The sequence below is a fragment of the Petaurus breviceps genome, unplaced genomic scaffold (assembly GCF_028583685.1).
Source record: "Petaurus breviceps papuanus isolate PSGF00001 unplaced genomic scaffold, PetGlider_PUasm1.0 90752, whole genome shotgun sequence".
NCBI classification, from domain to species: domain Eukaryota; kingdom Metazoa; phylum Chordata; class Mammalia; order Diprotodontia; family Petauridae; genus Petaurus; species Petaurus breviceps.
The window spans coordinates 11,532,629-11,548,952 of NW_027187336.1; the positions used below are offsets into that span (position 1 = coordinate 11,532,629).

General features: G+C 35.5%; 1 protein-coding gene across 10 annotated transcripts in view; it reads left to right on the forward strand.

The window, feature by feature from the left end:
- R3HDM1 (R3H domain containing 1) overlaps positions 1-16,324 on the forward strand; it is a 100,915-nt gene that overhangs the window by 52,059 nt on the left and 32,532 nt on the right. For all 10 annotated transcript variants that reach the window (XM_069067834.1, XM_069067837.1, XM_069067838.1 and 7 more), the window contains 2 exons: positions 968-1,091; positions 15,288-15,445. In XM_069067834.1, the coding sequence (XP_068923935.1) occupies positions 968-1,091; positions 15,288-15,445 (282 nt within the window). The remainder of the gene's footprint in view (positions 1-967; positions 1,092-15,287; positions 15,446-16,324) is intronic.

Here is a 16,324-nt window from a genome sequence, read left to right on the forward strand (position 1 = left end):
CATGCAAAATGTAGTCTACAATTGTCCCATGAAGCCTAGACCAGCAGCCATTTCAGCTAAGTCCCTTTGACACTAATCAAGAATTCATAGGCGAGGCGGCTAGGTAGTGCAGTGAGTAAGAGCGCCGGCCCTGGAGTCGGGAGGACCTGGGAACGATTCTGGCCTCAGATACTTAATACCCACACAAAATAACTGGCCATGTAATCTTGGGCAAGTTACTTAACCCCAATTGCTTTAAAAAAAAAAATTCCTAGGGCAGGGGCAGCTAGGTGGCTCAGTGAATAGAGCACCAGTCCTAGAGTCAGGTGGATCTTGAGTTCAAATCCCACCTCAGACACTTAACACTTACTACCTGTGTGACCTTGGGCAAGTCACTTAACCCCAGTTGCCCTGCCTTCCCCCCTCCAAAAAAAAAGAATTCCTAGGGCTTATTCATGAAAGATATAAGTCCTGGAGAGGAACCCAAGGACCTCTTCATTGTTTCTTACCTTAAAAAATATACTGGAGAGTTAGGTCAGATTAGCTCAAAAGAAATCTAGAATTGGTTTAAATTGTTCTCAGAGAGATTGGAGGAGGGGATATCCTGTGGGACTGCTGTTTTGGGGTGGTGGGTAGGGGAAAAACGGGGAGAAAATTTGTGACTCAAAATCTGGAGGAAATGAATGATGTAAATCAGAAGTTAATAAAATGTTTGAAAAATGAAAAAAAATGTTCTTAGGGAGAGATAAAGTCATTTAACTTAGGTTTTGGGACTTTTAGTTATGCATCAGAAAGGCCAAAAAAATGGGGGAGGTAAGAATTATAAGAACATTTTTAAAGTTTTGAGAATTGTTTCTCTAGTATTCAAATAGTAGAATTATATTTCTTCTCCATATCATGCATCATATTGTGACCCTTTGGGTATTGAGTAGTGAAGGATTATAGTATTGATACAAAAATGTAACTTTTCTAAATGTTTCTGCTTTAGATGCCGGCGTGTTACTGTGCTCCAGGGCAGTATCCCTCCACTCAACATCAGTATCGCCCAGTTGCTTCCGTCCATTATAACACACAGCCAAACCAGGCACTGCCACAGCCTGCACAGCAGACAGGTTAGTGGTATTTAATTCATAAATCTTGGCCATAATTGCTGCTTTTCTCTTCTTTGTTTATTTCAGCCACCAAAACAAAAACAGAAAGCTTAGTTCATATAGTAACTGAGAAGTAGAATACATTTCAGTGTTTAAACTAGCCCATTTGGCAGTGGGAAAGAATTCAGCATGCTCCTTATAAAGCCATAGGACTTTTTGACACAGGTGTCAAATATCACCCAGAGCTGTAAGGGTGATGTAAAAAGGGTTCCAGTAACAGGATATTAATGCGAGAAGCAGCAGGACATAAAGCCACTGCCAGCATAGTGGAGTTGTTCTTTGTAGCCTAACAAAATGGCATGGGAAGGTCAGAATTTTTACAACAATTGAGATGGAAACAGTGACAGGTCACATTGCACAGCCTTCCTTGTGCAGCCACTCCCTAGGAAGGGCTACCTTTGGAAAGACTAATGCAGCCTAGTAAATCATACCCTTTTTTTGTACATGTCTTCAATGATATGTTTTTGGTGTCTTCTATTTTAGCTTAGTAGCCTTCTGATATGAGACTACAATGTGCAATCTCAAATTGCTTACCTTCTGGAGAAGCGGGGTGGGGGTCGGGAGGTGAGGGCAGATTTAGAACTAAAAATTATTTTTTAAAAAAACAAATATTTCTTTTTAAATGTAATTGGAAGAACAAAATATTAAGTGAAAGAACATGCAATTTATGATTAAATATACAAACTATAAATGGAAACTATTCTTAACCTTTTCTTCAAACAGTTGATGGAAACCATTGTACTTACAAATGAAAAGTTATATATTTTTATACTCATGCCATATAAAACCCTGACCCAAACTGTTTCCCTTTCAATAAGTTGTATAGCAGTAACCTAGACTCTCACAGGAGCTCTTCTTTTAGTGTCTAAATTGAAAGTTTCAGTCATCTTCTTAAAGGGTTGTTGGAGTACCCTACTGTCATTTGTTGGAGAGTGGTGGAAACAGCAGCAGTTTAAATGCCTATGGGACTTGAGGAGGTGGGCTTGACATTGTAGTGGTTTACCCCAATTATATAAGAAGCAAGGGTTGACTGATTTCTTTTGAGTTTCACGTGGGACTCTTAAAAGTCACCATAGCCCATTCAAAATAGCAGAATGCATTCAAAAGGGCTCTACATGAGGCTGGTTAGAGAAATGGTACTTTCCGATAGTGTCTCATTGATCAGCTTGCTCATCCCTAGCCTTGCACAGCCCTTCACCTGTACTGTAATCACCAAACAATCTAAGTACATTTTTTTTTTAGTCATTTATTGCAGGTGGACTAATGGTTAATGGTCATTTGCATTTCACCTGTGCTTTGGAAACTCCTAGAACTCTAACATATTATATTTGATAATATTTTTTTTACTTAGTGTATCATTTCCTGGTACTTTATTTTTTTAAGCAATCGGGGTTTAGTAACTTGCTCAAGTTACACGGCCAGTTATTTCTGGGTGTGGTGCTAAGTATTGGAGCCCAGATTTGATCCCCAGGTCATCCCGACACTGGGGCTAGAGCTCTTACTCACTGAGCCACCTGGCTGCCCCTATTTCCTGGTACTTTTGTATTACTGTAGAAATTTTATCCAAAGGTGGGAAGACAGGTATGCCAAATAATATATAGATGGTATAATTTTTAATTACTTTTTTTAAACCCAAGAAATGATTATAATAGCCAGACAAAAGTATTCTTCTCTTCATAGTGGATGGATAGCCAGCCTTGGAGTCAGGAAAACATAAGTGTAAGTCCAATTTCTTAACACATATTAACTATATAATCATAGGCAGTTCCCTTAACTTGTATATCTATCTGTATCTATGGAAGGAGTTTCCATAATTAGAGTCCTGTCAGTCTTTATTTTAAAGAAGAGGCACTTTATTTGGAGATGAAAAATTCGTACATTTTGGATAGGAAGGATAAAAGACCTCTAAGAAAGAGCACATTAAGGTATTTTATTCTGGGGTGGCTAGGTGGCGCAGTGAATAGAGCACCAGCCCTGGAATCAGGAGGACCTGAGTTCAAATCCGACCTCAGACACTTAACACTTACTAGCCATGTGACCTTGGGTGAGTCACTTAACCCCAATTGCCCTCCCAAAAAAAATGTAAGGTATTTTATTCTTATCAACCAAAAAAAAAGTTTGTTCCCACCTCCCAGATCCTGCACTTATAGCAAGCAGTTTCCCTTCAAACAATATTAATTCTTTATCCTTCTATGTGATAAATAGACATGACCTATTTTGGTTGGAGGAGTTGAACTTGATATGATTAATTAATGGTCATTTTTCAAGTAAAGCTTGAAGGAGGGAAAGTGAGAGAAAATATGTATATGTATGTATGTGTGCACGTATGCACATATTCTAATGGTGAACCTTTTTTAGAAAAGTCAGGATTCTTGAGGAGCAAGAAATTTTCGGTTAACAAATTTTATAGATTGTGAGAATTGTAATATTTTGCTAATTTCCATTTTCATATGTAAAATTGATATTTCATGTTTATTTTTAACTTATTAAAACATGATTTTTCCAACACTGCACCATCACAGTCTGAGTAAGATGGTAAGTAGCTTGGTACATTCATCCCTGCCTCTTTTTTTTTTTTTCCATTATTAGTCACCTAGTTATCAACTCGTATAATGACAAGTAACAGCCTGTTTCCATCTCTAGGAGACAAGCAAGTTACTATGAGAGAATTTGTTTACATATAAAAGGTTCAATGTGATGTAAGTCTTAGACAGTATATTGAGAACATGAATAGATAATAGAATTTGTTTTGTTTACCCAGATAGTATAAAAGATATTTTAAAGCATATGATCAAGAATTTTAGTTCTAAAAAATAAAATCTTCTCTACAGGCTATTTTGCATATGATCAGTTGTAATACACATTTCTAGTTATTTTTCTGTTGGTGGGGTTCCTCAGCACTGAAATGCAGGAATCCCCTCATTGTACAAAAGATTTGTCCACCCATGTTTTTCATCTGAGCACATAAATATTTATTTCAGTGAGAGAGGATATCCAAGGCTATTATGGAAATAGAAAAGAGATTAATATCAGCTTAATATTGGGAATTAATGTACTATCCTTTTTTCTTTTGTAAGATTTCACATTAAGGCCATTCAAAGCAAGGTTAGATCTGGAAATAGACACCAAAGGTATTGTGTTTCTCTAAGCCTTTCTGAATGATGTCTCTATTGGGACTAGTAAGTGATATATTTCTTGATTCAGTAGATGAGATGTAACACATTTGGTCATAAATCAAAGTGTAGATCAGCATATCATTGTAATAAATATAGCTTTACATACAGCCATTTCCATAAATTTGGTTATAAGGTGATTTCTTTCCCCCTGTAATAACTAAGTTAACTCTAATTTGATATATAGAATATAACTCTGTAAATAATAAAAAGAATTCTCCCCATGAAATCATTATAGTATCAGTGTTTAGGTGTGTGATCCCATGGGTGTTTTTTTTAAAGAGCTGGTTTTACCCTTATTATTTTTTAAAGAATTTGTCATTTAACCATGTTTGTTTAATATTATGGAATAATTGGCCTTATTTGTGAGCTGTTGGATTCGGGGCCGTAGCACTGTCTGAGAGGTTTACATTTCTCACAGTGAACCGGTCTCTTTTTCAGCTGCTTCCTGGCTTCTTTTTACTCAGGTTTCACTGCTTTTTAAATGCTGTATTAAAATATTAACATGTTCTGCTATTTTCCTAACATGTAATGTCTTTTAATCAAACTCAACATAGTCCAAAAACAACTGTTTGAATTTTAATTACCACTGATTTAATTTGCTTTTTAAAATCCCTGAAAGCTGTTGCTTTGATTTCTTTTCCAAGGCAGGTTTAGAAGGCAATTCAAGACTGATTCAGTTTGGTTTGAAGCTGACCTAATAAGGTTTATGTCTTACTTACGTCAGACTTATTAGGAACTATCAACTTTCTCCCTTCCATTCGAGCTATAGAATTCTGTTCAGAAAAATTGCCCTGCAGTATAACACACCAGATCATAATGCGTTGTTGTGACTCAGTTCCTTCAAGACATGCAGTGTGATTGTGTTAAGTCTTTTTGTTTCAACACTGGCTGCAAGAGCTAAAAGTCCTCCCTTTCCCCCATAAGGCACTGAAAACAATTTCTGGTTTTAACCATGAAGTATATTTTTTATAACTTCCTATTAATGGTTGTAACTTCTTTTCTGATCAAAACTATTGCATGTTGAGTCTCGTGTATAAGACTTTAATCTGAAAGAGCTAGAGGAATAGAGTTAAAAAAGAGGAATTGACCCAGATTCTTAATTTTTTTTTTTTAGGGGAGGCACTCCATGCCCAGGGTGCATCAACTGATTTTCAGGGTAACTTTAAGACAACTTCTGGTCACTGCTTGTTTTTCATTATCTGAATTATTGAATAAACATCCATTATACACCCATTTTACAGTTATCACAGATTTGGGCTTTATATCATAATTATAGCTCTTCTTATATCCTTCTTCCACTAAGTGTCTTTTACCTGAAATCTAAAGCAAAAACATCTGGTAAGAATTCCCAAACCATCCTGAACTATCCTGTGAAGTAATCTTACATTTGTCTGATAGCTTATGGGGTAACCTGTACTTTGACATTTTTATCAGGGAGGAATGAGAGAAAAGTAACAGAGTTAATGTCAGTATGGGCATTCTGGACTTCAAAACAGTCCCCAGTGATATTATATTAGTTAAGTGTATCTACATTCTTTATGGTAATTAGGAAATCGTTAAATCTGAAATAAAAATTTAGAAATAAAATTTGTTAGACCATGGATCCATGAAAGGTATGTATAAACTCAGTGGTATTAATTCGAATTTCTCTAGACAGTCCCTTATTGTGAAATACAAAAAGGTCAGTAAGTAAAACATTTTGCCTTTCTCATAACCTTGCCCTTATTATCTTTCTACACAAGTGAATTAGAATTCTTCTAAAAATATGAACAGTGACTAGTGAATCTACAACTTCATATTTAGGGCTTTCTTGGCTAAATATTCTTTTTTAATTTTTTGTGTGTCTTTCAGATTATTTCCTATTAAAATTATTAAGTTTGTGCTCTGTTAGATAGACGTTATTTCAGATTAAGTCTCTAAAATAAAAACCAGTTCAACCTTTTTCTGCTGAATACTGCATTACTTTACTGCTGTCTTCTCTGTTGAGGTGAAATAGAGCTAAAAATAGAATATTCTTTGGAGCCCTCCAGGGAAGCAGCTCAGCCATCAATTCCTATTGTCCCAGTTCTCTCAGCTTTGCAGAATTGATTGTGCTTGTCTGTGAAAGTACCAGGAGAAATAGGATAATATTTCAACAGTGTAGTCTTTTAACAAAGGAAAGTGACAGTTAAATAATATCAATATTGATGACATCTCGCAGAAAGCCTGGGTGTTTTTGCTCTGTCTTGGGTAGACTATACTGTCCTTACTCTCCTGAATAAATTCTTTCCAGCTATGCTGGCTGTAAACAGATTTCTACAAAGGGATCCTGTTTTCCATTTGATTAGCACCATAAAACTGGACATATCACACTCAAAAAATAGCCCCAAATATTGACTTGAAAACATTTGAAGAAGAAAGAATTAAGAGGATGTCTAGGCTTGTGTCATGTTTTTATAGACTTTTAAACCTTGAAATACTTTTCCTACTCTAGAATGTTGTGCCATGCTTCTTATTTCTTATCCTTTTCACTCTTTCCAGGACCTTGAGAATTTCTCCCCTGACAATGGATCTTCCTTCCCTCTGTACTTTTGCAGCCACATGGACTTTACTCTCCTTTTCCTTTTGATTTGGATAGTTAGATGACTTGGCTTAATTGGGTCTCTGACAAGGCTTTCTTTAACCTTTTTTTTTTTTTAATACTGCTTTATTTTTTTTTTGAGGTAATACTGTTGTCAATTTTCACCTGTGCTCCATAATTTAAAAAAAAAATTTATTCTCATTTGTTTTTATATCATCTTCATTTTCAAATAGATGCTTCTCTATTCACCTACCCAACAAGCTCTCCCTTGTAACAAACTGAAGCAGGGGGAAGGGGAGAGTGTAAAGCAGTCCAGCAAAAATCGACCACACAGCAACCAAGCTTGACAATATGTGCCACGGGTTCTTAAACAGCTTTGTGTCATGGATCCCTTTGGCAGTCTACTGAAGCCTTCTCAGAAGGATATTTTTTGATGCAGAATTATAAAAGAAACCAATTACAGTGAAATACATTTTTTAAAATGTTTAATAAAAAAAGTTCATGGACCCCAAGTTAAGAATCCATGGTATATGAAATATTATATGACCAGAGTTCCTCACCTCTGCAAAGAAAGGAGAGGGGCTCAATTTCTTACCCCTTTTCCAGAGTAAACTTGGTAATCATAATTACCTAGATTTCAGTTTTTCTTTGTTTTCATTTATACTGTTGTCATTTTTGTTTTTCTTGTTTCTAATTATTTCACCCTATATCAGTTCATTTTAGTCTTCTCATGTGTTTTTGAATAATTTCCACTTACCATTTATTAGAGTGTTGAAATACTGTTTCATTCATGCACCCATGCCAGCATTTATTACCCAGTGGGTAGGCATCTACTTTGTTTATAGTACTTTACTATTTAAAAGTGCTTTTCTAAATATATTATAGCATGTGAAGCTTTTCTGCATTTTACTTCCTTCTAGTATATACCAAGCAGTCTTATTCGTAAGATTTTATAAACAAGAGGATCAAATGTTTGATAACTGAGGTAGTTTTCTTTTTTTCCTCATGACAGTAGTTTGTTCACACAGTTCTGTGAAATTTTGATAACCAATATCTTTTCCTTGTTAATTTTCCATTTTTTCAGCATCAACTTATTAAATTGATCAAAAAGTAGTTAAGTGCATATCATCTCTTTTTTTCACTACTTTCTTCTAATTTTGTGTTAATTTTAACTGTTTCTCCTTCAAGTCAGTATTCTGATTCTCCATACATAGCTGATTCTAGGAATGACTCTCACGCCATTAGTCATTTCCTACATTTAACACATATATAATCAAGTTACTTTTTTCTGATGTTATCTGGTACTATGAGTAGTACCTATGAGCAGCCTGTGCATGCCCAGTTTGACCTGTTCAGCCAAACAATATCCTCCCGTAAACATGAGACCAAAAAAAAAAATGGAAATGATCTGTAAAGATTTTTATAGCAAACTCTTTTTCCCATCAAGGACAGTGGAGCTGCCACATTTGGACTCTTAATATTACATTTCCAGATGTGCTGCTCCTAGAGATAGTTTTCTTCAGGCACTAAAGAAAATGGATGAGAAAAACAACTGCATTAGACCAAGTGTACACTGAGCATGTCTAACACACTGAAATTGAGAGATCAGTTTTCAAAGTATACAAAAGAAGGAAGACTACCAAAGAAATGAGGGGGGGAAGTCCTAGACCTTATTACCCCCCCAAAAAAAAAAAACTGACCTAAAGGATGTCAGTTACATTGCACTTTATATACCTATTTTCTCATTTAGACGAAGTTTAAGCATTAGATTTAGTACAGAATAGTAAACTATTTTAGCCTCTCTTCCAGCAAGTTTTGTATAATCTTGTGTGTATATCAGAATCTTGAAAAGACAGAACAGCAATAACTTGGTTTGACTCTTTAGTTATTTATATTAAGCAAACATAAAACAAGGAAACGTACATGTTCCAAAGGTGTTTGCCCCTGCTGGGGAGTAGGTCCAATATGGAACCAAGATGAAGAATTCCTTAGAGATAGGACTTTCCAAGTACTCCTCTTTGTTGGGTGGTACTTTGTGATTAGCTTCAAACCCCATGATTTGCAAAGATCTGTAATCATTTGGAAGAGTCTGACCTACCTATCTCCCCAGGAAAAAAAAAAGTAGGTGAAGAGTGCCTGTTGTCCAGACCATAGTATAGAGTTTAATGAATAAATGAACAAAAAAGCACATAACTGCTTATTATACACAAAGAACTGTGATAAGCACTGGAGATACATATAGAAAAATAAGACAGTCCCAGTTGTTAAAGAGCACACATTCTAATGAGGGTTATAACACATATGGAAGAATGATCTGCAGTCTAGAAGTCACCTCTTAGTTTATTTCTGTTGGACAGGCACTGCAGTTAGACACTAGCCCTAAAGTTAAACTGAAAAAGGAAGGCAGGCTACATTTCCTTCTGGGAAATTGCACAATACTTTTAATGATCCCAACCTCACTAAAACAAAAACCTGTCTTTTTAACACCAGTATTCTTCCAGTAATGTGTAGGGCTACATGTCTTGGAGTACTACATTCTCAGAAGAATTAAAGTTGAGGATCACCCAAAGGGCACTGGAGAGACACATGTTTTGTCTGATCAGACTGCAGCATTGCAAAGTAAGAATTACACAGACATGGTATAAAGAACAGTATGAGAGAAATGTGGGCCTGTTTCATAGCAAAAGGGAGGAAGAACCTATGGCCAACTCAATGTCTAGACAGTGTGAAGAAATAATAGAAGTATCCACCCACAGCACATTGACTCTACCCTTACGGTGAATTGGTGAATAATAGAGGATAGACAGACATGGATGGGTTGCAGACTGTCTCAATGGAAAGAATACTTACATTATTGAGGTTACAGATACATTAGAGTGGTTGGACAGTTATCTGAGAAACCTTAACTATAATTTAATAGGTACCACTATATAACACTTGGTGTGTTTTACTGCGTACCCTGAAAATTGCTTTGTTCATATCTTTGAATACAGTGAAACTAATCACTGCCCTTCCTTAATCATTTCTTTAGCTTCAAAACTTATGTAAAAAAGTTTACTTGAAACTTTCCTTAGCTCTTTAATGACTATTTCAGTGTTGAAAATAACCAGTTTGATTCAAAATAAATTATATTTGTATATTTATTTATTACTGGTAGCTGTAGCAAATGCCTTTCTAGCAGGAACCACAATTGTCACCACTAGATTAATAATAACAATCTTCATGATTCACAAGGCAAATTTACTGTTTCACTTACCACTGGTTATGTAGGAAAAGCCAGTTTTCTTCTGTTAGGACAGGCTCCATACAAACCAGGCACTGACTTTCTTCTAAGTCAAGCATTTCTTTGTCACTTCTGAAAATTATAGTTCTCATAGCAAATAACCTTTACTTTGTGGAATCATTAAAAATAATGGCCACCATAGAGCACTCTTGCCTTGTATATGTACTTAGAGTCAGAAGATGTACGAGCTCCTGGAGGACAGGGAACATGACTGATTCCTTCTCTCCCAGGGTCTAGCACTAATCTCTTCCTGTTGTTGTAAGAACTTTTTCTTGTATCTGTCGTGTGACATTGAGCAAGTCATTTAATCTTTCTGATCGTCACTTTCCTCAATACTTCTCTGACAGGGTTGTTGGGAAGAAGGTAGTTTCTAAGTTGTGAAATGCCTATAAATGCCATTTTTGATCATATTTCAAAATCCATGTGATCACACTAGTATGATAGGTGATCTCTCTTACCAGTACAATTCCTAAGCCCTTTGCCCCTCAAATGGACCCAGCACAGAGAAGTGATTGCAAAGCTATGTGAACTCAATTTCCATTGAAAAATGGGGTCAACTATGAGAGGAAGTATAATTGGAATATGAAAATGACTTTTAAAAAAGCACTAAGAAATGAAATCTGCATGTAGACTGATCACATGTGTCTCTATCAAAAGTGGGGAATATCATTTTAGAGCAATACCCCTTTGATGCACAGGGACAATCTAGAGAGCTACAAATTATGTTTTATAGATTGGCATATCAATGCATTAGCCATATTGTTAAACCAGAACAAGGGTTCAGGGCTTAGGGTCAATCACACAGCCTAACAGGATATTCTGTCAGATGGTTGTGGGGTAAGAACAGTACCCATTTGATAGGTAGGAACAATCTACAGAACTACAAAGAAATCTGGTTCCCAAAAGTATTTAGTATGCAGGAATTGTTTGTTAAAAAAAAAAATTTACCGGGCTTATTCCTTAGCAATACACTAGTCAATTTGGAAAGAATTAAAAAATAATCCTTCGGGGCAACTAGGTGGCACAGTGAATAGAGCACTGGCCCTGGAGTCAGGAGGACCTTAGTTCAAATTTGGGCCATGTGACCTTGGGCAAGTCACTTAACCCCAATTGCACTGCCCTACCCCTCCAAAAAACAAACAAAAAATAAATAAAAATTAAACTGTAAATAAAAAATAATCCTCTTCATGAAACATATATGAAACAGAATATTTAAAGTAAGAGAAAGAAGTGTATGCTGTATTATAAACTAAATGTTAAAAGGATTTGTAAGGTAAATCCAGTCCAATACAATAATTATTAGTTACCTACCATAGGTAAGTATCTACAAGAGAATGTACTAATGTACAGTGGCATTGGGGAAGCCAGAACAAAGGACAGTTTTGGTCCTCATGGACTTGACCCTCCACAGGAAAGATAAATGTAATAGACAAGTATATACATGATTAAGGACTAAGCAAAATATTGGCTAAGCGAGGGTAAGGAATAACTTCCCACAAAAACAGTATGCATCAAAATGTGTTACTCAAGGAAAGCTTAATGAAAGTTTTTGCTACTTTAGATCTCTTGGCAATCCTCTACACAAAACTATTAAATGACTTCCTCTTGCATGGTGAGGGAAATTCAGATTCCTTTGCCTAGAATTCAAGGCCTTCCACATTGGGGGAACCACCCTCCAGCCTTATCAAAAATTAAATCTACTCCATTAACATTATATTGCCTTCCAAAGTGTAATAGTTTCTATCTCTGTATGGCCACACTTCCATGTTTACTTGCACTGTCCCACACCAAGACCAGTATCTTTCCTTCCTTTAATCTATTAGTCTTACCCTCTTGCCCATTATGTAAAGCCCACTTCCTCCATGAACCCTTTCCTAAGTCTTCCCTAAATCAGTAATAAATGATCTTTCTCTTTAGAAAACATTTTTTTCTCACTTGAATGCACTTGACTATTATTTTGCATTATAGTCACAGACGTACATTTATTTTGAGTTTGGGTATCCTTTCTTCTCCCTCCATTCACCACTAAGTCCTGGCATAGTAAGTACTACGAGCAGAGAAGTTGCCTAATAAATATTTAGTATATTGAATTACTCCTAATGATACCATGTGTGGCCACATGTTTCCATTGTACCAAAATATTCTATCCATTTGCTTGTGCTTACTCATTTTTACTGAAGTGATAATTTTTGTCATTTTCTGTTTAAAATTCTAGAGTTCCCTAGTAAATAATCTTCATTTCTTCAGTTAGTCAGTGATTTCCTCAGACTGGATACTTTCTCCAATTCAGGGATTTTTAATCAAGGGTCTGGATTCATACACTGATTTCAGGATATCCATGAACTTAGATGAGGGAACAATTAGAATGTCCTTCAGTTTGGAATTTAAGCAATGAAATATTTTTCAGAGAAGAGGCCTATAGGTTTCATCAGACGTCCAAAGAAGTTCATGACACATAAAATTAAAAAGCACTGCTTTAATGATACAGACTCGTTCTCACATTTCAGTCTGGTGTGCATCTTGTCTGTAGTCTGCCATAAGAAATTAACCCAGTGAGTTGGAAACCTTTCTCCTATAGGTCTTATACCCTGAGATGGGCATCGTTAACAGTTCTTGGGTTATCTATCTCATATTTCTTGTTCTTGCTACATTACTACGGCCAACTACTCATCTTTTACAATGAATATTTTAAATAATTTTTTAAAATTCTTGAGACCTTTATACTGTGCTTTACACACAGTGGCCTCTATAATCTTTTATTATCTACCTGAATAATCAACTAATATGTATAAGTATCTATTAGATGGTAGGCACTGTGTTAACCACTGGGGATTGAAAGAAAGGCAAAAAATAGTTTCAGCACTTAGGCCAAAGTCTTGAAAAACTCATTTTCTTTTCACAATTTCAAATACAATTTGAATATATTTTGTTGTGCTTAGATAATGTGATTTAATTTCAAAGCTATTACCTTCAGATATCTTGTGGTAATTAGATTTGATCTATGGAATACCGTAATGACATTGAGGTGTTTCCTTCATGATATATTCCTGTGCTTCCATAGCACTGTATTTATTTAGACGTGTAAAATGTGCAAGACAATAAATAGATGAATATGTAAATATATGAATTACTGTGAAGGATACAAAGATAATATCATTTCTACCCAGAGGAAGCTTCCAATCTAGTTTGGGAAATCAGAGATAAAAATGTGAAAGGTTAAATAAAAACAGGATTAAAATAGCTGATCAAAACACTAGTAGAAGAGAATATCATAATGCAGCAGGAAATTCAAGACACACTTTACCTTTGCAAATTACTGTTTGAACTAAGCCCAGTTTTCATACACAACTGTTAATAAAGTATTTGATAAAATAATATAAAGTACTTTAAACACCTGAGGAGAGAAAGCAATGATTTTAAATTTGTTATAGAAGAAGAGAAATCTTTTTACAGGGAATTCCACAGGGCAAACCTGTGTGTTATTGTTTGTTTCATTTTTACTTCAGTGGAATATGACTGTGATGTGTAAATTGCTTTGAAATAATATCCCTGCTCTTCAGAAGACTGAGCCCAGGCTTTCTTTGTCTGAGGTTGGTAGTGAAAACATCATTTGTAACTTAGGGGAAATGAGAAAGTGTCTTGCACACCTTTATCTACACCCATTTCCATCACTGTTCCTTTCTTTGTTCTCCTAGATCTTTGTGTATATGATAGTGTGTTGATGTATGTAGTTTGGGGCATTTGTGGTACAGAGTAGTAGGAAGAGAGTTTGAAAGATAATCATGAAACAGAAAATAATTAGGAAAAGCTTGCTTCCCCCTTTTTGTTGCTTCTGGGTTTACTTTCTACAGTGAATTCAAAAAGGGGAGAACATTCACTGAACAACGTATAACCAATTTCATAGGATCATAGAATTTAGCCATTTACATAGAGTTTTTTATCCATAATTGCAAAGAAAACAATTTTTGTATAGGATTATCCATTACAGAAATCATTTCAACAAAATTCTGTTTGGAATTACCTTCATTACATAGAATCCTAATTCAATTTACTGTATTTTGATTTATCTTTTGCATTTTAACTTTTAACACTTGTTACTTAGTTCCTAGGACTGCTTCTCCCTCATCCCCACTCCAATAGCTTTAGAGTAGATGAATGCTAGATTTAATTATTTAGTCATTGAGCAGCAGCATAATTGAATGGTGATGTGTCCTATTTAGCCCAGTGATGCTGTTGTCTCAGAATACCAACATCTGAGACACAGAATCTTTGTGACTTGCCTTGCAGAGTAGCAATAAATATTATTTTAAACATAAGCATTATTTGTTATTATATTAAATATAAATATTATTTTAAATATAATTTTCTTTGTAATTTGGTATAATTTACCTAATGTCTATATGCCACCTCTATTTCCACCTCTTCAAGTAGGATTTATATTTTTTTAGTCTTAGCTTTCATATTTGTGGTGGAGAAAATGCCCTGAAAAATAATTAGATAATACTTGATATAATGCAAAAGCTTCTCTTTTAGCTTATGATAAATGAGAAAGTGTGGCAGTGAATACGAGTTTTCTTCCAAGTTACAAACAGGACTTAACATTTTTGTTTACTTTCTTTTCTGCTGTTTCGGAAGAACTGCCATCTTCTCAAAGCTTAGTTCAGCCTTTCCTTCCAGAAAGAATACTTCATCAGTCAATGATATTTCTTTTCTGTACTATTTCAGTTGACCTTTAATCAAAGATTAAGTACTATAACAGTTTGCACTAAATATCATTAGACAATCCATAACTTGTGTGCCAGTGGTCCTGTGTGAAGTCTTAAGAATTTTTTTTTCCTGTAAAACTTAACTGGACCCAGTTTCTGAGGGTGGAGATTTATAGATTCAGTCACTACCTTATGGTGGTGGAAATTTCAAAATGTTTCAAATAAAACATTTAACTTTCTGCAAGGTATTGAATAATAGACTTTTTAAATTGCTGACATTTAAAAGAGAAGAGTTTAAGAAAATGCTACCACCTAATGAACTGTCTTAATTAAATGCTTTTGTTTTATGACTACATATTTGACATAGATATGTAATATTATATATAATGAATTTAAATTTAAAGCAGTATTTAATCCCTCATATCGTTACAGGTTACCAGGTTATGCCCAGCCAGCAACAGCAAAACTACCAAGGGATAGTTGCAGTTCAACCATCCCAAAATCAAAATCTAGTTAGTGGCCAACAAAACAATATCGGAAATCAAATTCAAGGTGTGATTGTCCCTTACCCTTCGGTGCCATCTTATCAGGTATGTTACTTATCTTATTTAGTTATGCTTTTGGATAAGTGAATTTAAATGCAACAATAAAACCAAACAATACATATACAGTGATAACACTTGTAAAGTCAAAGCTAAGAATCTTCTTTCTGTCTTCTTTGTACAAAGGGAAAAGTCTTTTTAACTAGATGAGTCTTGTGAAAATGAGAGAAAGCGGGGCGGCTAGGTGGCACAGTGAATAGAGCACTGGCCCTGGAGTCAGGAGGACCTGAGTTCAAATCTGGCCTCAGACACTTAATACTAACTAGCCATGTGACCTTGGGCAAGTCACAACCCCAATTGTCCTGCCTTTCCCCCTCCAAGAAGCAAAAAAAAAGAAAAGAAAACGAGAGAGAGAGAATATATCACTAGTAGCATAATAAGACTTCCCTAACCTGTGCATCTCTAAATATAGCCTAACTTCACACCTTTTGGCTGCCATATCATACTGTGGATTCATATTGATCTTGTAGTCTACTAGAATTCTCAGATTTTTTCAGGTGAAGTCTCTGGCCACACCTCCCTATTCTACCAACTCTTTTTTTTTTTTTTTTTAAGCAATTGGGGTTAAGCAACTTGCTCAAGGTTACACAGCCAGGTGTTTCTTGGTGGGTGCTAAGTGTCTGAGCCCGGGATTCGATCTCCAGGTCTTCTCAACACTGGAGCCAGTGCTCTTACTTGCTGTGCTACCTGGCCGCCCCTCTACCAACTCTTGAAGTTGTTTTTTGTTTGTTTTAGCAAAAGTATCACCATAGCATGGTACTGTGGAAAATGTGGTGCCAGAAGATCTGGGTACAGTTTCTAGCTTTTCAACTTACTGTGGTACCTTAGTAAGTCACTGAACCTCTCTGGGTCTCAGTTTTCTCATCT